Raw genomic sequence first — 27,956 nt, forward strand, 5'->3', positions numbered from 1 at the left:
CTATGGCCTCCAGTCCTAGACTCTGCCACTAGTGGAAATATCCTCTCCACATCCACTCCATACAAGATTTTCACTATTCTGTAGGTTTCAATGAGATTGCCCCTCATTCCTCGAAACTCCAGTCCAGCGAGTACAGGTCCAGTGCCGACAAACGCTCATCATAGGTTAACCCACTCATTCCTGGGATCATTCTTGTAAACCTCCTCTGGACCCTCTCCAGAGCCAACACATCCTTCCTCGGATATGGTGCCCAAAATTGCTCACAATATTCCAAATGTGGCCTTACCAAGCGCCTTATAGAGCCTCAGCCTTCCATCCCTGTTTTTGTATACAAGCCCTCTTGGAATAGATACTGGTATTGTGTTTGCTTTCTTTACTACTGATTCGACCTGCAGATTAACTTTTTGAGAATCCTGCACCAGCACTCTTAAGTCCCTTTGCACCAGTGATTTCAGGATTCTCACCACATTTAGAAAATAGTCTATGCCTTTATTCCTACTACCAAAATGCAGGACTCCACACTTTGCTACACTATATTCCATCTGCCATTTCTCTGCCCACTCTCCCAACCTTTCCAAGTCCTTCTGCAGAGTCCCTGCTTTCTCTACACTACCTGCCCCTCCACCTATTTTCGTATCATCCACAAACATTACCACAAAGCCTTCAATCCCCTCATCCAAATTATTAATATACATTTATCTCTGCTATCTTGTGATGTTAGGGGGGATCTTATAGAAACTTACAAAATTCTTAAGGGGTTGGACAGGCTAGATGCAGGAAGATGGTTCCCGATGCTGGGGAAGTCCAGAACAAGGGGTCACAGTTTAAGGATAAGGGGGAAATCTTTTAGGACCGAGATGAGAAACACATTTTTCACACAGAGAGTGGTGGATCTCTGGAATTCTCTGCCACAGAAGGTAGTTGAGGCCAGTTCATTGGCTATATTTAAGAGGGAGTTAGATGTGGCCCTTGTGGCTAAAGGGATCAGGGGGTATGGAGAGAAGGCAGGTACAGGATACTGAGTTGGATGATCAGCCTTGATCATATTGAATGGTGGTGCAGGCTCGAAGGGCCGAATGACCTACTACTGCACCTATTTTCTATGTTTCTATGTTCCCACATCCATCCGTGATGGACTCTCGGTTTAAGTTTATTATTGTCACGTGTATCGAGGTACAGTGAAAAGCTTTGTTTTGCACACAATCCAAACAGATCGGATAATACTATACATAAATACATTTGAGTGAGACTCGAGTGTAATAGATGGAGCAAAGGGAAGATAGAGTGTGGAAATGGTTCTCAGCATTATAGTGCATCTCAAGTGTTTAAGAAGGAACTGCAGATGCTGGAAAATCAAAGGTACACAAAACTGCTGGAGAAACTCAGTGGGTGCAGCATCATCTATGTTCATGTTCAAACGTTGCCCATTTCCTTCGCTCCATAGATGCTGCTGCACCCGCTGAGTTCCTCCAGCATTTTTGTGTACCTTAGTGCATCTCAAGAATGCAGACGTGGTCTGCATTTATGGAACTATTACAAGCATAAGGTGCAATAGTAATTTAAAATATAAATGGTACCAGGATCTGGTAACGGGGGGTATAAAATTAAAAAAAAACACGGTTGGTATATCCTTTTTTGCGGAGTTTTGTGTTATAATAGAGCGATTGTTTTTCCTTTTTTTTCCTTTTCTTTCGAGGGTCTATTTCCTTTCTTTACTTCCTTCTCTAACTTCTTCCCTAAGGGGCTTTCTTTTCCCAACACTCTCCTACACCTTCACGATTCTTGCTCAATTTCCTTATTTCTTTTATTTCTACCTCTTTTAAAGCTCGAAAAAGAAAGTGGTACAACAAATGTAATAAGTTATATGTTATGTGTACTACTGTAATTTACTGTACTTCTAATAAAAATAAAATAAAATAAAAAAATTTAAAAAAAGAATGTTTTCATCGTCATATGTCCCAAACAGAACAAGGAAATTGTTACTTGCAGCAGCACATCAGAATATGTAAACATAGTACTCTGTAAACAATATAATAAACGAAAAAAAGTTGTGCATGGGTATATACAATGTGTGTGTGTCCATGCACTTAAGCAAAAATATAAAACTAAGTCAATAATAATAATAATAAATTTTATTTATGGGCGCCTTTCAAGAGTCTCAAGGACACCTTACAAAAATTTAGCAGGTAGAGGAAAAACATGTAAGGGGAATGAAATAAATAGTGTAGACATGACTAGTACACAAAGTAAATACAGAATTCAATACAAAACACAGTACGAGGCAATTAATGCTCAGATGAAAATGGACGGCACTGGGGCTAAGGATAGGCAGAGGTGAAGAGATGGGTCTTGAGGCGGGACTGGAAGATGGTGAGGGACACGGAATTGCGGATCAGTTGGATCAGCGGATCAATGTAATTCAGACTTTGTGGTGTTTAATAGTCTGGTGTTTGCAGGGAGGAAGCTGCTCCTGAACCTGGGCGTGAGTTTTCAGGCTCCTGTACCTTTTTCCTGATGGCAGGAGTGAGTGAGCGTGTAGCCAGCTCTAAGATCTTTGGTAGCCAGGGTGGTGTGGGTCTCTGATGATGCTGGCTGCCTTTTTGAGGCCTTATTCTGAAATTAGCCACTAGGAGGCAGGATAGAAGAAGTTATACAGGGACCTCTCATTATACGTGGGGGTTGTGGCACGTAAATCAACCGAACCACACATGTGACTTCGCCGCCTTATGGTGGCAGGCGAACATTTCAGCGCGTTATTCCGAAAATAGGATTTTTATTCAAGAATAATTAAACTCTGGGAGCAAATAAGGCAACGTGTTATTATAAAAACGCATGCATCAAGATGGAGGCTCTTTGCCCTTGTTCACCCTTGTTCACCCTCTGTTCATGCTCTCCCACAGCAAGCCTATTTAATATAAAGTAATCGCAACACGTCCTACGCTCCATACATTTCTTAAGCAATGGCTAGACTGGCATCTTGCCGTTCTCATTACGGAGCTGAAACTTCCTCTGCAACGTGAACGCTCAGGAACGAAGAAGATTGCAAAAAGTGGTGAAAGTGATCATCATCAGTGATCTACACACCCTGCCATGGGGAAGAAGGTACAGGAGCCTGAAAACTGTAACGTCCAGAGTCAGGAGCAGCTTCTTCCCTACAGCCATCAGGCTATTAAACACAATGAACTCCAACTAAACTTTGAACTACATAGACTTGGGGAGGGGGAGAGACACCGTTTTTTTTGTGTCTCAGCTGAACAGGCAGCATTTCTGGAGAGATGGGAGGAATGGGTGACGCTTCGGGTCGACACCCTGAAGAGGGGTCTCCACCCGAAACGTCACCCATTCCTTCACTAGAGGTGCTGCCTGTCTGTCCCGACGAGTTACTCCAGCATTTACTAGAGACTTGACACTCAGTAGACAGGCTGACTCAGCAACCATGTGATCACCATCTTAACGAAATGTGGTGGGGGAAAAAAATCAGTCGGTTCACTTCAGGTAAGGAAACCTCACACCCCTGATCCTTATGTGACCCCTAAACTATCAATGTGGTTGGCTCTTAACTGGCCTCTCAGTGCAGGGGCAACTAGGGTGGGCAGTGAATGTTGACACCGCCAATCCCCAAGTGTCATTCCCGTGGAGTCAAGTCCAGAGTCAGGAGTGTTTAGTTGTCATATGTCCCAAAACAGAACTATTACATTCTAACTTGCAGCAACACAACATATACTAAACTGGTCTTTGTTTCCTTTGTTTATGTGCCAGTGGTAGATTTTTTTTTTAAATCGGTGAAAAAACGTTCACTTGCAAAATAGAAAGCGCTGAAGGAGCTCAGCGGGCCAGGCAGCATGCTGGAAGAGAATTGGGAATAGATGCTTCGGGTTGGGACCCGAAACGTGGACTTTCCATTCTCTCCACAGATGCTGCCTGACCCACTGAGTTACTGAATTACCCGCTGAGTCTGAAGAAGGATCTCGACCCGAAACCTCACTCATTCCTTCTATCCAGCGATGCTGCATGGCCCGCTGAGTTAAAACTCCCGCACTTGACTTTGTGTCTATCTTCGAGTTATTCTGGCCACTGTGTGGTTTTGTTCGAGATTCCAGCATCTGGAGCCTTCTCTCCGCTCTAAGATCTTTGCTCTCGTGTCTCAAAAACTCTTCCTTGTTATGGAGTGGGTGAAATCCCAATGTGATCAACCGCGTCTCCACCCTCCCCCCCTCCCCCCCAACATTCCCTGGCCGTGGATATAAGGCTCTTCCGTAAACCCCGGGCGTGGATGTGGAGAGGATCTTATGAGAGAACAGTAGATTCTATCTCTCTCTTGTGGCAATCTGTGCGCACAGCATCGGATCCCAGTCTCACCCCCACTCGCTGCCACTGCCAGCTCACAGAACCGGTTTGCCCAAACTTCGAGACAAAACAACATCGAGCCAGAGGAGGAGGAGGATCAGGGAAGAAAGGAGGAAATTACAATGGAATATTTAACACGGAGGCAAGGGGAATCTCTCGGGACTTGGGACAGCAGCGACGCCGCAGAAGGCGACTGGACCGAGGTGAGATGCAACTTTTGTAGAACCAAGGAACTGCAGGTGCTGGTTTACACAAAAGGACACAAGTTGCTGGATTTATCCAGCGGGCCAGGCAACATCTCTAGAGGACGTGGACAGGATTAATCCACCCATCCATGTTCCCCAGAGATGCTGCTACCTCGCCCCCTCTGAGTTCCTCCAGCACTTTGTAAATGTCCTTCCACTGTTTATGTTTCATTTATTCCGTTGCCAGGTTCAGTGTTTGCACAGTCCAATCAAAAACAACAAGAAAGCCCAGATATTTCCAGATTACGTTCTGGTAATCTGGAAATAAAACAGATAATGTATATATTTATGTAATGATATATGGACACAAGTAACCCTTGCATCCTCTCTCTCCCCACATCTCTCCCCCACCCTGGCCATCTATTAGTTTCATTGTCATCCTGTTGAGTTCCATTGTCTATGTAACTCATTATCACCTAGCTCACAGCCAACAATGGACCATTGTGGGCTCCACCTTTCCTTGATCATCGTTACATTCTGCATATCTTTCATTAATTTGTCCTATATCTCTCTATATCACCGTCTATATCTCTTGTTTCCCATTCCCCTGACCCTCAGTCTAAAGAAGGGTCTCATCCCAAAACGTCACCTATTCCTTTTCTCCAGAGATGTTGCCTGACCCCCTGAGTTACACCAGCTTTTTGTGTCTATCTACTGTGATTCTTTTTCCTTTCTCGGTACTGTTTTGTTCTTGTGATGAAGATGAGAGATGTTAGTAAGGAAGGGAAACAGAATATTTTCCATTACAAACACATACAATAACTGTATGGGTGGCACAGTGTCGCAGTGGTAGAGTTGCTGCCTTTCAGCGCCAGTGATCCGGGTTCAAACTTGACTACAGGTGCTGTCTGCAAAGTTTGTACCTTCTCCCCATTACCTGCGTGAGTTTTCTCTTGGTGCTTCGGTTTCCTCTCACAAACTTGGCTTGGTAGAACTGTAATTTATCCCTAGTGTGTAGGATTGTGTTAAGGGCCTGTGCCAGCACCCGTCGTAGGACGCCAAAATGTTCAACATGTTGAAAATTCAGCGGCGACCAGAAAGACGCTACAACTCTTTGGAGACCTCTCACAACCATAGGAGACCTCTCACAACCGTATGGTTGTGAGGTCTCCTATGGTTGTGAGTGGTCACCCACGACATGTCGCCAGGGGTCGCCTGTACGGTCGTGAAAAGTCTCCAAAGAGTTGTAGCGTTTTTCTGGCCGCCGCTGAATTTTCAACATGGCGTAAGTGGGACGCCTGTAAAGGTGGCGTAAGTGGGACAGGCTTAGTGTGCGGGGATGCTGGTTGGCGCGGACTCGGTGGGCCAAAGTGCCTCTTTCCGCGCTTTGCCACCACGCTAAAAAACGAGACAAATCTAAAATCTGTTGAATATACACAATGACTGAGATTCACACCTCTTGTGGGCAGAGAACTCTCAAAAAGTGTCTTCTCATTTCACTCTTGAATGGACAACCCATTATTTGGAGACTGTGACCCTCCTAATTCCAGATATCCCATCTGGCGAAAACATTAATAATGGCCCTGTCCCTCGATGCGAGCTCTCCCGAGTTAAAAAAAAAAATCAAACTCGTGGTAAGAATGAACGTAGCGGGTACGTCGGAGTTCGGGGACGTCTCTTAGCGGCTCATAACGCTAACGGCAGGTACTCGGGAAGACTCGCTAGCGGCAGGTAAGCTCGGGAAGACTCATGAAGATTTTTCAACATGTTGAAAAATGTCCACGAGAGCCCCGAGTACCCACGAGCGGCTATTACCGTAATTCTCCGAGTTCAAATCAGGGCAAACTCGGGAGAACTCTTTGAATGAACTCGTACAGTGGGACAGGGCTTTTACTCAACTCCAACTCCATCAAGTTCTTTAACAATTTAGTGTGTTCCGATGAGATCACTTCTCATTCTACTTAACTTTGGAATTCAGGTCCAATCTGCCTGTGCACTCCTCACATGACAAGCCCATGGTCCCACAGGTCAACCCGATGAATGTTCACTGCACCCCAGCATGTACTCATTGTGAGAAGATAGACACAAAATGCTGGAGTAACACAGTGGGACAGGCAGCAGCATCTCTGGAGAGAAGGAATGGGTGACATTTCGGGTTGAGACCCTTCTTCAGACTCATTCAGAGTTTGAGTGTTGTAAATAACCCTCGTACATCAGTGTAGATGGGTCAAGTGGTCGATAATGGACAAATATAAAGAGTTGTAAAGGACAGAAATGCTTGTGCCATACAACACTATAATTTTACATTTGGTCTGTTTGAACTAAGTTCCTGAAATACTAATGGAAAAAAAAATTACAATATGTGACCAGGTCTGGTAAAGGGTATTTTTTGTGTTTTCCAGTCGGTTATTCAACATGCTATTTCTGCTTGACGGAAATTGTGGTTGTGTCATTTTTGTCTCATCTTTATTTTGGCCTTTTTTTTCCATTATCTGCTAACTGCTCAGATTCATTTAATGGCGCCCTGTAATAAACCTTGGCTTGTTTTACGATGTCAAAAGGTGGTATTTAAACACAGGCTATTCAACCTGTTGGTTGACGATCCCTTTGTCCCTGTCCGCTGCCTAATGCCAAGGAAAATGGGAGAGAAAAAGCATTTGTTAAATGAATGTATATAATGAATTCAAGGTAAACTGATGTATCAAATGCAATGCATTAAAACCTTAAAGAAAAGTTTGAACATTGAATAGAGCCGTCTGTTTTTGATTTAAGTCATAATAAAAATACAAGTCTGTTCTTTTGCAGTTCTTCACGGCATTGCGGTGGATAGAATTTTCAATGGTGATTTTGAGGTTAGTATTTAAAAATTGTTAGCACTCATGCCCATTTTGGATTTCAACCCATCCTCCATTTCCCCTCAAGATTTTTCCCTCTTACCTTCCCTGAGGATGCGACCTCTTTCTGGAGTTCCCCATGAGATAGCTTATCTTGCACTAGCCAGTTTATGTGAGGCTTAACTATTACAGTCGATAGTGGGAAGCACCAGAGCTGAACTATTTATTCCCTGCCTTGCTTGCATCAAAACATGCGTATGTTCCAGTCGAACGCAATCAGCACGAGGAACTCCACTGCAAATTCTCCTCCAGGGATTCCTCCTCCTCTCTCCGACGTAGTCTGCAACACCCTTGCTCAATCTGTCGTTTTCACAACCTTAACCCTCCATATCTCTCAGCTCCCTCTCGCCTGACTCTCTGTCTGAAGAAGGGTCTCGACCTGAAATATCACGCACTCCTTTTCTCCAGAGATGCTGCCTGTCCCGCTGAGTTACTCCGGCATTTCTATCTTCGAGGTAGCCTTGTCTTGCCCATGTAGACTGTGATCAGTACATCACTCATAATTCTTTGTCGACAAACTCAAGATCAAACCAGGGATCCTCCTGGAGTCAGTGCCTATGTTTCACTGATCAGTGCATTTGTTCACATTGCTTTGGATGATAGTCTAAGTTTAAGTTTCTCTACATTTGAAGAGCAATAAAGAAACTGGGGAACTCAGCGGGCCAAGCAGCATCTGTGGAGGCAGAGAAATGATCAACATTTTGGCTCGAGACTTGGGGCTCACAGCGTCTGCAGTCTCTTGTCTCTGTTTTTGAAGAGTTATTTTAAATTGCAATGTGCGCAATGAATGTATTGTTTTTCATTTTCCTCTCACTTTTCTCTGTTATACAGCACAGAAACAGGCGTTTCACCCCAACTAGCCTGAAACAACGATCTACATTAGTCCCACCTGCCTGCGTTTGGCCCATATCCCTCTTAACCTTTCCTATCCATGCACCTGTTTAAATATTGTTATGGGATCTGCCTCAACTTCCTCCTCTGGCAGCTTGTTCCATGTACTCCACTCTCTGTGTGGAAAAGTTGCTCATCAGGTTCCCATTAAACTTTTCCCCTCTCACCTCAATGGTATTCTCCAAGGACCATTTCTACTGGTTTCGACGTTGTGTATCGCAGCCACCATTAATGCCACAGTGACCACAGGAAGTCTGGAATGCAGGGTCTGCAGCTTGGTCCTGTCTCATTGACCAGGCACATGAATCTTTAGTAGGAGCCACCAGATGGCACTCACGAGCACCACAGAGACCACCATTCCACAGACCCAGGGCATTGGGCATTAACCAAGGGTTAAATCTCTCTCCACAATTAGACACCCTTTTGCTAATTTTGCTCATCAAGGGAATGATACAGATGGTTCTCACCCGTGGCGAATTCTTGACTACCATCAGGATTTGTTTGGTTGTTTGGTTGTTTTGTTGTTTGCCTTTTGCACAAAAGTCCGCGAGCATTGCCACTTTCATTTCACTGCACATCTCGTATGTGTATGTGACAAATAAACTTGACTTGACTTGACTTGAATTTGTTTATATTCCAAGTGGATAAGGGGAAGACTGCAGATAAGCATTCGTTGGGTTTAGAGGATACATTTATGGCGTTGTCCTCAACACTGTAGTATCTGTATTGTTTGTTTGCATTATTCTCCATTTTACACTGTGTGTATTTTAGATTCATTCTGCCACCTCACTCTGCTACAAATTCTAGTTTCATACTCTAAATGTTTGCCCCATCATCCTTTATCGGTGAACTGTGGACAGCTTGATTGGAATCATGTATAGTTTTCTCGTTGACTCGATATCACACAAACCAAGGCTTTTCATTTCTCAGTACATGTAACAATGATAAACTAAACTAAATATTGTCTGTACATGTTTTGTGGGTTGTGTTTTAATACAGGATGTTCTCTCTTTCAATCTTCTCCCCCCCCCCCCCCCCCCACTCTCCCTGTCTCCCTCCCCTCCTCCCTTCCCTCCCATCTCCCATCCTCCCCTCTCTTCCACCCATCTCTCCTCCACCTCCCTCCTCGCTCCCCCTCTTACCCCTCCCAGTATAGTGGGCTCGGGCTCCATCATTGGATACACAGCGTTGCAGCGGCTCATACGAACCCTGGAGGTAAGTGGTCACTTAGTTCCCTCTTTGTTTGAATTGGACGCCCGTGTGTTCACACTGGGCAACATACTTGTGTCTCAATTCCTCCTTGATGTTTCAGGCCTCACCTTTAAGGAATTGGGGCTGACTGGGGGATTCCCAGAGGCTTACAGCCGTACTGTAATGGCAGCTATTACGCAGAAATTCTTTTGTATTGTATTTGTTAAATATTTAAACTAAATTACATTCCCAGTAATCTTTGGCACCATTCCCAGGATATTCGGAACCTTAGTATCGGAATCATTGACCCACCCTCCAGAAATCCCAACGTTGCCCAACTCTCCTCCCCCCCCCCCCCCCCCCCCCCCCCCCCCCCCCCGTATCTGCAATGCTGCTGATAATTTAGTTTTAGTTCAGAGTAGGCCATTCAGCCCATCTACTCTGCCATTCAATCATGGCTGATCTATCCCTCCCTCTTAACCCCATTCTCCTGCCTTCTTCACATAACCTCTGACACCCGTATTCACAAGGGACTGTGGTAACTGTGGAATCGAGAAGGATGGAATGCGTGCTTTGTCCGTGATATTTAATGTATCGTTAGCTTTTAGAAATGTTTGAATGCTGCACTGACTGGCTGACAATTTAAATTTCGTTGTACATGGTTCATGTTGCAATGACAATAAAGAAACTATTCTACTATTCTATTCTAACTCAGTAGAAAGTAATCGTTGCCTGCTTCTTATAATAAATGACCTGGAGTGGTCAGTAAATTCCTCCCATCAAGAAATGAAACTTGGATGAGAGTGGACAGGGAATCACATTGGCACGTTGGCGCAGCGGTAGAGTTGCTGCCTTACAGAGCTTGCAGCGCCGGAGACCCGGGTTCGATCCCGACTACGGGCGCTATCTGCACAGAGCTTGTACGTTCTCCCCGTGACTACGTGGGTTTTCTCCGAGATCTTCGGTTTCCTCCCACACTCCAAAGACGTGCAGGTTTGCAGGTTAATTGGCTTGGCATAAGTGTAAATTGTTCCTAGTGTGTGTAGGAAAGTGTTAGTGTACGGGGACCGGTGGTCGGTGCGGACTCGTTGGGCCGAAGGGCCTGTTTCCGTGCTGTATCTCTAAACTAAACTGAGCATTGGAGGAGGGTTTGAGTGATGCGGTTTTGTACTCAATCACCTAATGACAGACCTGGTGTCGTTGTTTCTCCAGATACGTCCATTGTTCTGTCTGAGTTTGAACGATCTGTTGCTGGCGTTTTGTTGGCTGATTGGAGTTCTGTTCTACGGAGAGTCGTTCAGTGCTCGCAACATTGCCTGCTATAACGTCCAAGCGCTGGCACAGGTAAGTGTTCTGAGGGCAAACGGCGTTAGTGTGGGAGAGGAGGGGAATGTTGGAAAAACGAAAGGTCAATCAGCATCTATGAAGAGAGAGAGAGAAACAGTGAACAAATCAGGTCTGAAAAATACAGCATGTTCGTCTACACTTCTTCTCACCCTGCCTCTTGCAAGAATGATATTCCCTACTATCAGTTCTCTCCGTCTCCACCGCACCTGTTCCCAGGATGAGGTGTTCCACACTAGGACACCTGAGATGTCCTCAATCTTCAGGGAACGGCGGATTCCGCATTCTGTCACAGATGGGGCCCTTACAGGTGTCTCTTCTGCTCTCACTCCCCCTACCCCCAGAAGCAACAAGGACAGAACCCCCTTCACCACCCCCCTCCCCCCCCCCCCCCCCCCCCCTCCCGAACCAGCCTCCGCAGCTAACAAACACATTGTGCTCCGACGTTTCCGTCACCACCTCAAGGATCCCGCCACTAATCCCATCTTCCCATCTCCATCCCTTTCTTCCTTCTGGAGAGACTGCTCCCTCCGCGACACCTTAGTTCACATCCCTTACCACCCACCGCCTCCCCAGGTACTTTCCCCTGCAACCACAGGACATGCAACCCCTGTCCCACGGCTTTTGGATTGGCACGTGGATATGCAGGGATTGGAAGGAGTGAGTTTAATGGTTCCATGCTCCACAGATTGGGCAGCAGGGTGGCCCAGCGGTAAGTTGTCACAGTGTCAGGCACCCGGGTTTGATCCTTACTACGGGCGCTGTCTGTACAGAGTTTGTACGTTCTCCCCGTGACTGCATTGGTTTTCCCCGGGTGCTCCGGTTTCCTCCCACACTCCAAAGACGTACAGTTTTGTAGGTAGATTGGCTTTGGTAAAAAAAAAATTATATTGTCCCTAGTGTGGAAGATAGTGCTCGTGGATCATTGGTTAGCACAGACTAGGTGGGCTGAAGGGCCTGTTTCCACGCTGTATCTCTCAACGAAACTAAACTAAAGTTAGTTCTTTCTTATCCAACCATACCAACTTAACCCGGAGTTGCTTTTTCCGTCATTTTCCTTTCCCCTAAATGCATGCATGTAAGTGATACTAAGTTCCACATCCTAAACTCTGTCCAGGCAAAGACATCTCCCTTGAAATGCCGAGGTGTGCAGGAAGTAACTGCAGATGCTGGTTTAAACCGAAGATTGACACAAAAAGCTGGAGTAACTCAGCGGGTCAAACCGAGAAACCAACCATTCCTTTTCTCCAGAGATGCTGTTTGACCCGCTGAGTTACTCCAGCTTTTTGAGTCTATCTCTTGAAATGTGGGAATTGGCTTTCCCCTCTAAGAGGGCAACAACTATATTCTTGAAGATCTTTTTTATTGAAACATGTGAAGTGTTGATGTTACTGTAATGAGAACAGCACCTCATATTTTGTTTGGGTAGTTTACACCCCAGCGGTAAGAACATTGACTTCTCCAATTTCAGGTAGTCCTTGCTTTCTCCTTCTTTCCCCTCCCCTTCCCAGCTCTCCCACAGCCCAGTGTCTCCGCCTCTTCCTTTCTTCTTCCCGCCCCCACCTCCCCCACATCAGTCTGAAGAAAGGTCTCAACCCGAAACATCACCTTTTCCTTCTCTCCATCGATGGTGCCTCACCCGCTGAGTTTCTCCAGCATTTTTATCGACCTTCGATTTTTCCAGCGTCTGCAGTTTATGGTTCACCTTGTGCGTTGCAGGTCCTGTACACCTCCTCATTTTGCTACATTCTGAACTATACCTGGTGCCTGTACAGTGATATGAGGACGAGGGTTCATGCCACGTTGAATGGAACATCTTGCCAGGTGAGCATTTCTTACAAGAACACGTATTAATCCTCCTTCAACCATCTTCTCCTCCTTATCCCAATTCACCCACCAACCCATCACCTTCCCTTTCTCAACCCACCTTCATTATCAAAAGGATTCATTATTTTTAATTATTTTTAATTAAACTACATGACTACAGAGGTGCATGATGCCCTATAAACATTGACTGGCTAATTTCATAAGGTGCAGGAGCAGAATTAGGCCATTCGGCCCATCAAGTCCGCTCCGCCATTCAATTATGGCTGATCTATCTAGGTATGTTACAAAACCTACCTGAATCGTCATTGGGAATCTGCCCTCAGCCATGTCGGCGATTTTGGCGCTGTTTGGAGGGGGCGGGTTTAAAACGCGATTTTTACTAGGCTGTACTAATCGCGCATGTTCAACCTAGTAAATCATTAACGAAAAATCGGTGCAAGACCCGGTCGCAAAAGGTATTATTAGTTTTATAGGCCTCGATAATATAGTTCTAATAGTTATAAAATTACTGTTTCATTCCGCAACCTCTCGCCAGCCCCAGGGTTTTATAGAGCAAACAATTAAAGGTATGTACCTTATTTTTACATTAAATGGGGCATATATATAACCCTATATATCAAGTTATCTATAGCGAGTAGCTCATTTTGGGCTTTTTATATCCCGCAGTATTTTTCTCGGCATTTGAGGGCACTAATCCAGCGCTATGTCAACGTTCTAAACCAGCGCGTTCCACAGGAACCCACTAGAAAGCCGATTTAAATGGGCATTTATTTACAGCAATTGAACACTAAATTCCTTCCATTTGGCCTATAAATTAATGTAAATTAGATATAAAAATCATGTTATATTGTGAATTATTTGTGAATAATCTTTGGACACTTAGGCTATTTAAAAATGTTAATCTTTCCTTAAGAAATGGGCTTTTGATTATCCAAGATCACAGCTTTTTTGTAATGTCCATTGAAAATCAATAGGGAACAAGATGCTAATTTCCGAGTATGAAAATGGTCATAACTTTTTTAATACTTGAGATATGAAAGTGAATTTGGTGTCAAATTAAACTTATTGTTATGCTTTATCTGATGGGATAAATTGCAGACTTGATTTTTTAAATCTCAAAATTTTGTAACATTGCTAATCTATCTTGCCTTCTCCTGCCTTCACCACATAACCCCTGACACTTTTAGTAATCAAGAATCTGTTAATCACCACCATAAAAATATCCATTGACTTGGCCTCCACAGCCTTCTGTGGCAATGAATTCCGCAGATTCACCACCCTCTGACTAAAGAAATATCTCCTCATCTCCTTTCTAAAGGTTCTGAGGCTATGGTCTCTAGTCTTAGATTCTCCCACGAGTGGAAGCATCCCCTCCACATCCACTTTATCCAGGCCTTTCACTATTCGGTAAATCTGCTCATCCCCAGAAATGCTCTGGGTGATAGTGCAATGTTTCCATGTGGTCAACTAGATAATATCAATTGGGCAATTCAACTGCAAGACCAACAAACCCACACCAACAGCTTGCTGGTCAGGACTGATGAAGGTTCCCGACCTGTAACGTCACCTTTCCACCTTCTCCAAACTCACAGAGTTTTTCTTTGTAAACCGGCTTCTGCAGTTCCTTGTATTCACATTCCTGGACCTTAAATAAGATAGGACTTGGCAAAGGTAGACTGGGATCATCTACTGGCAAGATAGTCTACATCTGCTCAGTGGGGGGATGGGGGAGTTCGAAAGAGCAACAACAAGAGTTCAGGACCAAGGGTGAAAAAGAGGATAAAGACTAAACTCAACCTGTCCAGGTGTTATAATACCTGCCTCAACTACCTCCTCTGGCTAGTGTATTGAGGGATCAAGATTGATCAAGGTGAGATATACAGGTAGATTCAGTAGTTAAGAAGGCACATAAGATGTTGACCAGTCTGATGTTTGGCATTGATTTGTTCTGGCCTTTACTCACCTCCAGTTCCCCGTCCCCCAAGGCTCTTTCAGTCTGAAGAAGAGTTCCGACCCGAAACGTTACCTATTCCCTTTCTCCAGAGATGTGTCTAACCCACTGAGTTACCCCAACATTTTGTGTCTATCTTCAAGGCAGACCATAGTTGGGCTGTTGGGCTGTGTGGCCCCGTACCACATCTGACACAGAAGTAACTGGAGAAAACTGCTCTCTGTCAGCAACAGATATCGTTCTTAAAATCAGATTATCACCATCTCTCATGTATTTCTAAGATTTATAGAGCCATACAGCATGGAGAGAGACTCTTCGGCCCAACTTGTCCATGCTGACCAAGTTGCCCCTTCTACACTAGGCCCTTTGGCCGTCTTTGACTAATATCAGAAATATTATTGAAACTTGAATTGACTGATGTTGCAATGCTTTAATATTGTTATTTGTATCTTTATCAAGGCGGTGACAGAAAAGAGTGTCAGACTGAACAAGATTCTGGTTACCTCGTCCAGGTAAATATGTATATTTTATTCTCTTAGTCATTCGTTCAGTTTCTGAATCTCCATGCTTTTCAATCAACTTGCTAACACCCATTCTATGCAGGTGTAGGCTCACTATTCATCAACACAATGTGTTACAGTTGTCAGTGGTGGTCCCAGCCACCCAAAAACACATTTGCACTTTTCACCAGAGATCCATCTTTCTTTTTTCCCCTCTAACACGGCAGTTCCACATCCAGTTTGGTGCTCAGCTACTGTGAAGATTGCAATGCTTTAACTATTTAGTTTAGGGTTTGAAACTGAGATCTTTTTTAATCCCTGTTCATCCATGCCATGGGCCACTCCAGACTTGCTTATTCCAATACCCCCACTGGCAGGACTTCGACCTTCACCCTCGGTGAGCTTTGGGTCATCCAAAAGTCTTCTGACTGCACCCTAACTCCCGCTCATCCATTTACTGCAACCCACTGACTCTGCTTCGATCCTGACTACGGATGCTGCCTTTACGGAGTTTGCACGTTCCCCCCGTGACCTGCGTGGGTTTTCTCCAGGTGCTCCGGTTTCCTCCCACACTCTAAAGACATACCGGCTTATAGGTTAATTGGCCTCTGTAAACTGTCCCTTGTGTGTAGGATAGTGCTAGTGTACGGGGTGATCACTGGTTGGCACGGACTCGATGGGCCGAAGGGCCTGCTTCCACGCTCTATCTCTAAAAACTACTCACCCTTCACCCCAGTGCTTGCTGGCATCTCGTTAAACGGCTCCAAAAATAAAGAGGAACGGCAGATGCTGGTTTAACTGCTGGTTTAAATGCTGGCAAAACGCTGGAGTAACTCAGCGGGTAATGCAGCACCTCTGGAGAAAATGGATAGGTGACGTCTCAGGCTGGGACCCTTCCCAAAATGTCACCTACCTCTTTTCTCCAATGTTGCCTTACCCGCTGAGTTACTCTAGTGTTTTGTGTCTATCTTCATATAATGTATTTTTATGTGGGTTGGTATCAAATTGCTTTGATGGTGAGTGGTAACGTCTGTGTAACAACTTGATAGATTTTATTAGCTGAACAGTGACAAACTGAGCAGGAGATAGTAGCTTTACATCGGTGATAGACACAAAATAGTGGAGTAACTCAGCGGGACAGGCAGCATGTCTGGAGAAAAGGAATAGGTGACCTTTCAGATTGGAGAAGGGGCGAGATCCTTAAAGTCACCCATTCCTTCTCTCCAGAGATGCTGCCTGTCCCTCTGAGTTACTCCAGCATTTTGTGTCTATCTTCGGTGTAAACCAGCATCTGCAGTTCCTTTCTGCACAAGTTGTACATCAGTAATAGTCTTGAACTTTTTATCCACTTGCAGGTTGTGGTGTTTTGTTCTTGCAGATCAGTGTATGGAGCAGGATAAAGCTTATCCTCCAACACAGCGACGTGTCTCATAACCATAGACATCCATTCACAGAATGTGCACTATCATGCTGTGCTGTGTCTCTGCGGCTGGCTGCAAATGCAACACCTGCTTCAACGTGCAGCTCAGTGGCCAGGGTGATATCAGATGCCCCAGGTTTTTGAGAGGGATAGACAGAGTTGACGTGGAAAAGCTTTTCCCACTGAGAGTAGAGAAGATTCAAACAAGGGGACATGACTTGAGAATTAAGGGACTGAAGTTTAGGGGTAACATGAGGGGGAACTTCTTTACTCAGAGAGTGGTAGCTGTGTGGAATGAGCTTCCAGTGAAGGTGGTGGAGGCAGGTTCGTTTTTATAATTTAAAAATAAATTGGATAGTTATATGGACGGGAAAGGAATGGAGGGTTATGGTCTGAGTGCAGGTATATGGGACTAGGGGAGAATACGTGTTCGGCACGGACTAGAAGGGTCGAGATGGCCCGTTTCCGTGCTGTAATTGTTATATGGTTATATGGTTTTTGAATAGACTGGGACCTTCAAACCATTAGACCGAACAACTAACGCCGAAATGGACACAAATAGCTGTAGTAACTCAGCGGGGCCAGGCCGCATCTCTGGACGAGAAGGAATGGGTGACGTTTCTGGGCGAGAGTCAGGGGAGAGGGAAACTAGAGATATGGAAGGGTACAAAGAGCATGTGAGCTTTGAAAAGGACAGATCACAGCAGACGATGATCAAGGAAATGTAGACTGGTTCATTGTTGGCTGTGGGGAAGGTGACAACGAGGCACTCAAACAGTAAAATTAATCTGGACGGCAGTGAAACTAGTTGGAGAACTAGGGTGGGGGAGGGATGGAGGGAGAGGGGAAGCAAGGGTTACTTGAAGGACGATAAATCAATGCTTTCTTAGAATATAAACCTATTTTTCTATTCTACAGTATATAGGCTTCCATTGAGGATTTTTTCCTTCTATTTAGGCTTCTCTTAGTGCAAACTTTATTGTAGGTGTTACGATTAATATTAAGTAATTCCCATCTTAATTCGGTTGTCCAGTAGTGAAGAGATGACTGGGGAGCATTATGCAAGTTGCGTTCGAATTTGTGAAGATTAATGACCATTGGTCAGAAAGGGATTCGACTAGAAGATTATTATAATCCGGATTATGGCAGAACAATTTTGAATGTTTTATGATGTTCATTTCTTCCAGTTTGGTTCCTGTTGTACTGATGGTTCCTGTATTTTGCGTTGGAAATAGATACCGCTGTTATGCCCCCTACAGCAGCTCGTAAGTATCGCACACCAGAGTGTAAATGTCTCGAGGCATTGTAAAAAAGCTTTGTTGTCCTTTCTATATTCCCTTCCCTTGGGGCAACACAGTGGCACATTGGTAGAGCAACCCAGACACCCAGATTCAAACTTGTCTACGGGTGCTGTCTGTGCGGAGTTTGCACGTTCTCCCTGTGACCACGTGGGTTTTCTCCGGGTGCTCTGGTTTCCTCTCACAACCCAAAGGCATGCGTGCTTGTAGGTCAATTGGCTTTTTGTAAATTGTCCCAAGTGTGTAGGATAACTGGTGTGTGGGTGGTTGATGGTCACTGTGGGCGCGGTGGGCCACGGGCCCCGTTTCTACGCTGAACTGGTGAAACTGAACTAAACCAAACGTCATTACCATGGCCATCCATTTCCATCTCCGTGACATCGCCAGTCTATCCTTCCTCTCCACCTCACAATCACACACCCTCTGTACACTCACCAATGCCTCAGTCACCTCTAGACCCAACCATTCCAGTCCATCAATGCCCGGCTTCCTGACGGAACTCTTTGCAAACGTCATCTTATCCAAAGCAATGCTGCCTAATTGCTACTTTATTCCAAGTCGCCTACATCCATTGAAGACTACTTGGCACAGTTGGGCAGCACGGTGGCGCAGCAGTAGAGTTGCTGTCTCACAGTGCCAGAGGCCCAGGTTCGATCCTGACCTCGGTGCTGTCTGTGCTGAGTTTGCAAGTTCCCTTTATAACCATGTGGGATTCCTCCAGGCGCTCCAGCTTCCTCCCATATCCCAAAGAGGTGCGGGTTTGTGAATTGGCCGTCTGTAAATTGCTGCTAATGTGTAGGGAGTGGATGGTAAAGTGGGAAAGCATAGAACTAGTGTGAATGGCTGATCGATGGTCGGCTTGGACCCGATGGGCCAAATGGCCTGTTTCCATGCTGTATCTCTCGAAACAATGTCCTACATTGGCTCATACAGTTTGATGAAAGGTGGTCGATCTGAGCTGTTTACTGTTTCTTTAGTTTAGTTTAGTTTAGTTTAGTTTAGAGATACAGCATGGAAACAGGCCCTTCGGCCCACCGAGTCAGTGCTGACCAGCGATCATTATCACCATAGGCTAGTTCTATCCCACACATTTACAAACATGCATGACTCTGGGGTGTGGGAGGAAACTGGAGCACCTGGAGAAAACCCACATGGTCACAGGGAGAAGCTGCAAACTCCATACAAACCGCACCCTTAGTCAGGATTGAACCAGGGTCTGTGGCATTGTAAGGCAGCAACATCTGCTACTGTGCCACCCCTCCCATGTTGCCTCATAGTTCTGTCGTCAGTACGTGATATTTAAACACCCTTCACGCCAGGCTTGTAATTAATCTCCAGGTGGGCCATAGACTGGTTTGGCTCAGCCACCAAGCACGACACCTGGAGGCTGCAGCGAATCGTCCGATCAGCAGAGACGATTATTGGCTGCAACCTTCCCTCCATTGATGAACTGTACACTGCAAGGGCCAGGAAGCGAGCGGGCAAGATCATCTCTGACCCCTCTCACCCTGGCCATAAACTCTTTGAATCACTTCCCTCTGGAAGGCAACTCCGGACTGTCAAAGCTGCCACAGCCAGACATAAAAACATTTTTTATCCACGAGTAGTTGCTCTACTGAACAGCCAAAAATCTGTAGCCTCCCTTTGATCTGGTATTTTGTTGGTTCACATGCTTGATCAATGGTGTTTTATCATTAATGTTTTATTATTATTAATGTTTAGTGTTTTGAGTCATTCGTAACTGTCACTGTATGTCATGTTGTTACTTGTGGGCGGAGCACCAAGGCAAATTCCTTGTATGTGAATACTTGGCCAATAAACCTACTTACTTACTTACTTACTATTGTGCATCTGAAATAAGAACCGAATGTTCTGGAATTTCAGTGGGTAGAATGCTAAGATAGACACAAAATGTTGGAGTGACTCAGCGGGTCAGGCAGCATCTCTGGAGAGAAGGAACGGGTGACTTTTCGGGTCGAGACCATTCTTCAGACTGGAGAAGACTGAAGAAGGGTCTCGAGCAAAACACATCATTGGTTCCTCTTCCCCATGGATGCTGCCTGTCCCGCTGAGTCACTCCAGCATTTTTTGTGTCGATCTTCAACGTGTTTCTTTGTGTGTTGGTACAAGTTGTGGACGAACTCGAAACCTTAACGAAGACGGTAGAACACTAAGGGCAGGATTGCTGTAGTTTTTGTGTGTCAGTGTGCGTGTGTGTGTGTGTGTGTGTGTGTGTGTGTGTGTGTGTGTCAGTGTGTGTCAGTGTGTCAGTTCTTGGTTCAGGCTGACCAAGCGAAAAGTATGACTTTGAGAAATATTTCAGTGAATGACCACTTGTGTGTGTGACCATTTTCTACCCAGAATTGTTTTACTGTTTGCTTTTCTCTGCATGGAAAGGTTAAATGTTGCAAGCAACCAAAGGTTGACATCTGTCTTGCCTGGTTCATTACAGATGCCTCCTGCTGCACAGTGAAATATTTGAACTCAACTACACCAATATTATGGATCACAAGACTGCATGTCATACTGCGTACCTGTACAGCAATGTCATCTTCCTCATTGCTTTTCTCTTCACCTTACTTGGACTTGTGGTAAGGAATATTTATTTAAGCTACAACTCTTCCTTTCAATTTCCCCAAATCCCCTCGCATGATAGATGCAAGGGTGGTGATGCTCGTTTTCAAAAACCTCATCCGAGACCTTCGGACTATGTTTAACCGGACTTTATCTACCACTAAACATTATTCCCTTTATCCTGTGTCTGTACACAGTGGGCAGTGTATAGTCATAAGTGATAGGAGCAGAATTTGGCCATTCGGCCCGTCAAGTCTACTCCGCCATTCAATCCTGGCCAATCTATCTCTCCCTCCTAACCCCATTCTCCTTCCTTCTCCCCGTAACCCCTGACACCCGTACGAATCAAGAACTTGATTCCGCGTAGTCTTTCCGCTGACAGGATAGCACGCAGCAAAAATGCTTTCCACGTGACAATGAACTAAACTAACTCAGCGGGTCAGGCAGCATCTCTGGAGAACATGAATAGGTAATGTTTTGGATCGGGACACTACTTCAGACTCGCCCTGCCTGTCCCACTTAGCTACTCCTGTCTTTGTCTTCCCTTACTTGATGTTGGAGGGTGACTCTACCATCTGCTCGTGACTTTCATGCACTCACTGAGAATTAGATACGTTTGGTTAATTCATACCATGGTCAATCTCGTATTCTGCATGGAATTAAGAGAAACAATGTGGATACAATATGTTTTGCTCAACAGTAGGGGCTGGAGTTAACCCACCCACCCCTATTCCTTCTCTGCAGAGATGCTGCCTGACCCGCTGAGTTACTCCAGCATTTTGTGTCTATCTTCGGTGTAAATTCCTAGACCCCTCGTCCGCCCTACATCCCAGCTCTACCCAGTGTCTTCCTGTTCTCTTTTCCTTCATCCTCCCATCCCGCTCATCCATAACACAGGCAAACTTCTATATCCAATGTTAAACCTGGAATTGAGTTTCAGAGGTGTTTCTGTTTTTCACTGTTCGCCCCATTGGTAGAGTTGCTGCCTCACAGGGCCAGAGACCCAGGTTTGATCTTGACTATGGGTGCTGTCTGTACGGAGTTTGCACGTTCTCCCAGTGACCAAGTGGGTTTTCTCCGGGTGCTCTGATTTCCACCCATTGGCAAAATTGTAAATAATCCCTAATGGTGTAGGATAGTGCTAGTCTAAGGGGTGATTGCTGGTCGGCATCGACTCAGTGGACTAAAGGACCTGTTTCCGCATTGCATCTCTAAAGTCTAAAGTAAAATCTCGTAGGGCTGCCTTCATAGCTAGTTCAAGTTCAAGTGAGTTTATTGTCATGTGTCCCTGTATAGGACAATGAAATTCTTGCTTTGCTTCAGCACACAGAACATAGTAGGCATTTACTACAAAACAGATAAATGTGTCCATATACGTTACAACCTAATCAGGTAGAACCAAACCGTCCTTCTGTTTCATTTCCCCAAAGGATGTGTTTTTTAATTGTCTAATATTATACCTCCTACAATCTGTGGTGGTTGCAGAGGGCGGGTATGGGGAGCTATGTGAACATGAATGCAAATCTTGTTTGGGCGATAATTTTGCTGGTTCTCTTTTTTTTCTAAATACAGAAAATGCAGGGGTTAAATTTGTGACATTGTGGTATAACATAGATTGGTCAATGATCTCTAGTTTCAGTAGATACCAACTGGGTATCACCCCACCTACCTTCTCCAGTACGCACCGAGTCCTCTCGAGATATGGTTCCATTTGCACACTCTAGTCAGCTGCCCATCTCTCATGTTGGTACCTAATTTTATCTTGCAGTCCAACCTAATCACACCCACGGTTCACAATGGGTAGAGAGATCCCTCAGCCCCATGCAGGAGGGAGTTTTGCACTATACATGTACTCTATATCTGACTTTACTCAGACGCAAAATAACAGTTCTTCGAGCAGTGGTCTTCTTCTTCTTTTCATGTCCATCTTGTTACAAATTTCTGCAATTCTTTGTTTCAACTTTGTTTTTGGCCCCAGGTGTTTCAAGAACTCTGCTTGACCGGTGAGTTTTGTTTGCCCTCAACCACCCCCATCTTTATTTTCCATTATCCTTTACATACTTGTAGCGCTGAAACATTTCTCAAACCTATTATTTTTATCTCGATATTGTGCACTGGTTTTTGGAGGTTTGACAATCCCAAACCACAAGGATATTGGATCCTTCATTCACAAGGTTAATGTATTGATTGATAAGTGACAGACATTTCCTTTACTAGCTTAGCTACTTTCCCAAGAAGTGTGAAATAAGTACGCTGCATACATTTAAATGTCTCCATTCTCTGATGCTCTCTCCAATAATCACTCTAGTCTTTGAAAAACTATTCCCTTCTTTAACCCATACTGCAAGGTGACTTGGATAGGTTGGGCGAGTGGGCAAATGCATGGCAGATGCAGTATAATGTGGATAAATGTGAGGTTATCCACTTTGGTGGCAAAAACAGGAAAGTAGACTATTATCTGAATGGTGAAATAGGAAAAGGGGAGATGCAACGAGACCTGGGTGTCATGGTACACCAGTCATTGAAAGTAGGAATGCAGGTGCAGCAGGCAGTGAAGAAAGCAAATGGTATGTTAGCATTCATAGCAAATGGATTTTAGTATAAGAGCAGGGAGGTTCTACTGCAGTGTTACAGGGTCTTGGTGAGACCACACCTGGAGTATTGCGTACAGTTTTGGTCTCCTAATCAGAGGAAATACATTCTTGCCATAGAGGGAGTACAGAGAAGGTTTACCAGACTGATTCCTGGGATGGCAGGACTTTCATATGAAGAAAGACAAGATAGACTCGGCTTGTACACGCTGGAATTCAGAAGATTGAGGGGGAGATCTTATAGAAACTTACAAAATTCTTAAGGGGTTGGACAGGCTGGATGCAGGAAGATTGTTCCCGATGTTGGGGAAGTCCAGAACAAGGGGTCACAGTTTAAGGATAAGAGGGAAGTCTTTTAGGACCGAGATGAGAAAATCATTTTTCACACAGAGAGTGGTGAATCTGTGGAATTCTCTGCCCCAGAAGGTAGTTGAGGCCAGTTCATTGGCTATATTTAAGAGGGAGGTAGATGTGGCACTTGTGGCTAAAAGGATCAGGGGGTATGGAGAGAAGGCAGGGATGGGATACTGAGTTGGATGATCAGCCATGATCATATCGAATGGCGGTGCAGGCTCGAAGGGCTGAATGGCCTACTCCTGCACCTATTTTCTATGTTTCTAACATGTTTCAGACAATTCACCCACTAGGTTAATTCTGTATTGTCTTGAGGCACAGCGTAAAGGTACTGGAAAGAGGACCTCCAGGTACCACCCCCCCTCCCCCCTTCCCTCCTTTCTTCAATGCTCCTGTATACCCCCAATCTTGCCTTTTCTCTCAGCACTATTGCAGGGTTTAGACCTGACACTTCAACTTACAATGTTCAATGTTTGAACATTGACCTCCAATTTCAGGTAGTCCTTGCTTTCTCCCTCCTTCCCCTCCCCTTCCCAGCTCTCCCACAGCCCACTGTCTCCGTCTCTTCCTTTCTTCTTCCCGCCCCCCACCCCCACATCAGTCTGAAGAAGGGTCTCGACCCGAAACGTCACCTATTCCATCGCTCCATAGATGCTGCCTCACCCACTGAGTTTCACCAGCATTTTTGTCTACCTTCGATTTTTCCAACATCTGCAGTTCTTTCTTAAAAGATTCCTATGAAGCACCTTGAATAATTTTAACTATATTAATACAGTATAAGCTGTTGTATTCCTGAAATAACTTTATTCACAAAGCTTTGTCTGAATCATTGTGATTGCCTTGCATTGTATTACTTACTTTCACTTTCCTCTTTCCAGATTCTTCTAATTAAAACACGGTTCTTCTACAAGAAGTTGGTGACTCTGACCGGCTTTCTCGGTGACCAACAGTGGGCAAAAATCACCGTTATTGAGCAGAGAGCCTTACTGTATCCCACAGTTTTTTTGTTCTGTTGGGGACCAGGTTAGTGGGAGTCTGGTATATCTCAGTGTATCTTCCAGGTATAACAATGGACTTGCTTAACCGTAGCTCCTTGCAACACTAATATATTGCTCATTATGGCCAAACTCGATGAAATGGCAGAAGTCAATTGACCAACAAGAATCAAATGTGTCTTGGTGTAATACCAATAGTTATACTGTAAACCAAATTAGCCACACATCTGACAGCAGGAGGTATTTACACTATGTTGGTGATGGGTGGGCTATTGCTCAAAACCTGAAGATATGCAAACCAAGATGAAGAGGAAAGTTTGTCTAGTATGTTGGTCCTATCATGCACACAATGCACTTAGACAATATAAAACAGTGCAGCACAGAAACAGTGCCTTCGACCCACAATATCCATGGCTGATTATGATGCCAGGTTAAACCAATCTCCTTTGCTTGCAAATGATCCATAATCCCTTAATTCCCTGCACTTCCGTGTGCCTATCTAAAAGACTCTTAAATGCCACTATCAAGTTTGTTTTCTCCCCCTCTGAACTGTTTGCCTTCCCTAGGACAGGCCTTTGAACGTGCTAATTGTGCAAGCCCTTGGACTTCATGTCATGATATTTATGCTGCAGGTCCTTGAGAAAAATACCCATAGGCTGACTAACTAAGGCCCTCCCAGTCACAGGATCTTTACCCAGGCTCTTTAATCTTGCTCCTGAGAAATGTCTGTTTCTTCCCCTCAGCGTGTATTCTAACTGTGGTCAAGCTGCTGAATCCAATGACAATGAACCGCCTTTTCATCGTACTACACATCTTACAGGCAAGGATTCTAATTAAAACTTGCTGTTCTTCTGGGGGGGGGAAGGGCGGGGATAGAGGGCATACTTTATTGCATTTGCTTTTTTTTAAATTCCCATTTTTAACCAATGTCCGAAATTACTTGAATGGAGAATAAGATTTATTCTATTATAGTTCGGCTGGACTACTTTCCTAAGGGAGCAGCAACCACAGAATTGTTCGGAAAATGCAGGGACTTCATGGAAACAGTTGTTCTATGTGTGGTCCAGACAATGACATACAATCCAATTGAGTCATGCACAGATTCTTGATTAGTGCGGGTGTCAGGGGTTATGTGGAGAAGGCAGGAGAATGGGTTTGAGAGGGAAAAATAGATTGGGGAGTAGAATTGATGGACCGAATGGCCAAATACTGCTCCCATAACTTATGACCATCCAGTAAGCTATCCAAATGTAAAGAGCATCTCACCTAATATCACCTTTTTACCCCGTTCCTCCATCATGACCAGCATCCAGTGTTGGTGTAGACATTGGAGATGGTTTAAATACATCATGTGGGCAGCACAGTGATGCAGTTGGTAGAGCTGCTGTCTCACAGCGTTAGATCCCTGGGGTTCAATCCTTACCTCAGGTGCTGCCTGTGTGGAGTTTGCACGTGGTCCCTGCGACTGTGCATTTCTTCCGGGTGCTCCGGTTTCCCTCCGCATCCCAATGACACGCGTGTTTGTAGATCACTTGGCCTCTGTAAATTTCCCCTCGAGTGTAGGGAGTGGATGAGAAAGTGGGATAACAATACTGAGACAAGTTGTACTTGCAGTTCCACTGTATACAGTGATTGCACAACAGGATTCATTTATTTTATTTTCCGACATTCACAATGACCACAATCACACGTTTGATGTTTACATTTTGAAATTGTGCCTGTGATGCATTGAACTCATCCCTGAGATTCAGATTAGAAAATATAGTAGCAAATAGCAAATACAATAGTTCATTCCTGAAGTATGAACCGACTCCCCAAGTTTAAAAAAGACAAAGTGCTGGAGTAACTCTGCAGCTCAGACTCAAGGGGTCAGGGAGCATCTCTGGAGCGATGGAGACCATGGGTAGGTCGGCAACGTTTCGGGTCAGGACCCTTCTTCATCTGAAGAACGGTCCCAACCCAAAACGTTGCCTATCCATGTTCTCCCAGAGATGCTGCCTGACCCCTTGAGTTTTTTTATAAATCAGCATCTGCAGTATCTTGTGTCTACATATTACCGCTCCCTAAGTTAGGTACCAGTCAGCAAGAGTTTTGCCGACCTTAATTATTGCCTCGAATGGAATATTTCCCTTAAATAATAATTGTATCTGATGAGAATAATTGTTAGATCTGAAAATTGAAGCTCGTAGTTACAAGCAGCAGACACGGCCGGTACATTTACTGACAGAATCAGTGGAAGGTTTACTCAACAGAACAACTGATTGTACTTGTGCTTCAGTAGGCAGTGCAGTGAGACTGTAGTTGTGTGGGACATGTTTGTCAGACTAGGAGGAATCTCTTTGCCAAGTGGCTGTTGCCCACCCCCTGTTGGCCACGAGTGGTATTGACAATTCAAGAAAGCAACAAAATTGTGGACCGGGGCTGCCAAGAGAGTCGTCACAAACAGGAGAGGAGGGTACAGTTAGTAAACTGAACAGGAGAGAAATACGGTAAATGCAGCAGATTAAATCCATGTTTAAAACCCAAGCCATTTATCTTCGTCACAGGCGTTCACAGCTGCATCCCAGGGACTGCTGAACAGCATTGTGTACGGCTGGACCCAGAGAACGCTCCTCCGGCACATGAAGCACAAGACCAAGACCCACTGCGATGCCGATACACAGACCCCACTCCTGCGTTTTCAGAAGCGATTGTACAACAGCACGGCAGATCAGCTGAAAATCTCACCCACAGTCTGAAGGGCAACTGTGGAAACATTACCCTCATTTCAATGGACACTTGAATTGATAGGGGAGAACAACTTTCACGCCCTTTCATGATGTTAAAAACACCTCCAGCAAATGACGAAAAGGAAGCGCCAAGCACTTTTTCCATTAAATACCGGGTAAACTATTTGTTGCTTGACAGAACAGGGAATACAACTGGGGCAATAGAAAATTATTTTTATTATTAATTCTTATAATGACTCGGAAGGAAGCTGGTGTTTCTACATTTTTATCTCCTTCAAATGTATTTACTTTTTTTTTAATTCTGAAAAGTTAAAACTGAGCACTTTTTAACAGAAATGTTTAACTTGTAATTTGAGGTTAAGATTTGAGGTGCTTCTGAGAAGTGAAATTAAATAAATCTGCCCATTACTCTCCACATTGCTTCATTACAAGTTTGCCAGCAACGCCAGTGACCTGAGACACCAGTCAACAGTTGGTGCCCAGTTATTGGCAATAGCAGATTCACAGCAGGAAACAGCAAATATTCTGCCCATCTTAGGCAATTGTATAAAAATCAAACTGCAGAATAAGGAAAGGGCTGAAAAGAACACGCAACTAAGGACGCAGATCTGTTCTGCACGGGAAATAGATGTCCTAATCGGCATCAAAATGAATGAAGTTGTTAACATTGTGCAAGTATAAAGAATCAAAAGCTAGTGCGAGTTGCATATATCATAGATGGATGAGTTAAGCCAATACAATCCATCTCAGCTGTCCCACACATTTCAGCACCTTTTTAAATCATTGCCTGGTTTCTCAATTGACGACGGTTCTCTGGTCGTCCGAGTAATATTAACTCTGGATTTCAATATGCGGGCACCGTACT

General features: G+C 44.6%; 1 protein-coding gene across 1 annotated transcript; it reads left to right on the forward strand.

Moving 5' to 3' along the window:
* Positions 1-4,258: 4,258 nt before the first annotated feature.
* Positions 4,259-27,505, forward strand: tmem116 (transmembrane protein 116). The gene is made up of 11 exons (XM_055655305.1): positions 4,259-4,550; positions 7,338-7,384; positions 9,469-9,532; positions 10,721-10,852; positions 12,572-12,676; positions 15,090-15,142; positions 17,738-17,815; positions 20,301-20,439; positions 24,246-24,390; positions 25,106-25,182; positions 26,909-27,505. Exons 1-11 carry the CDS (start codon positions 4,470-4,472, stop codon positions 27,098-27,100), a joined length of 1,113 nt encoding a protein of 370 aa, XP_055511280.1. The 5' UTR covers positions 4,259-4,469; the 3' UTR covers positions 27,101-27,505.
* The last annotated feature ends 451 nt before the right edge of the window (positions 27,506-27,956 follow it).

This window comes from Leucoraja erinacea, chromosome 25, assembly GCF_028641065.1.
Source record: "Leucoraja erinacea ecotype New England chromosome 25, Leri_hhj_1, whole genome shotgun sequence".
Classification (NCBI taxonomy): domain Eukaryota; kingdom Metazoa; phylum Chordata; class Chondrichthyes; order Rajiformes; family Rajidae; genus Leucoraja; species Leucoraja erinaceus.

Excerpts from the sequence above, each read along its gene's own strand:
- tmem116 (XM_055655305.1), top strand. The coding sequence starts at position 4,470 with ATGGAATATTTAACACGGAGGCAAGGGGAATCTCTCGGGACTTGGGAC. Across the intron at positions 4,551-7,337 it reads CAGAAGGCGACTGGACCGAG|TTCTTCACGGCATTGCGGTG; the intron begins GTGAGATGCAAC and ends GTTCTTTTGCAG. Across the intron at positions 10,853-12,571 it reads ACGTCCAAGCGCTGGCACAG|GTCCTGTACACCTCCTCATT; the intron begins GTAAGTGTTCTG and ends TGTGCGTTGCAG.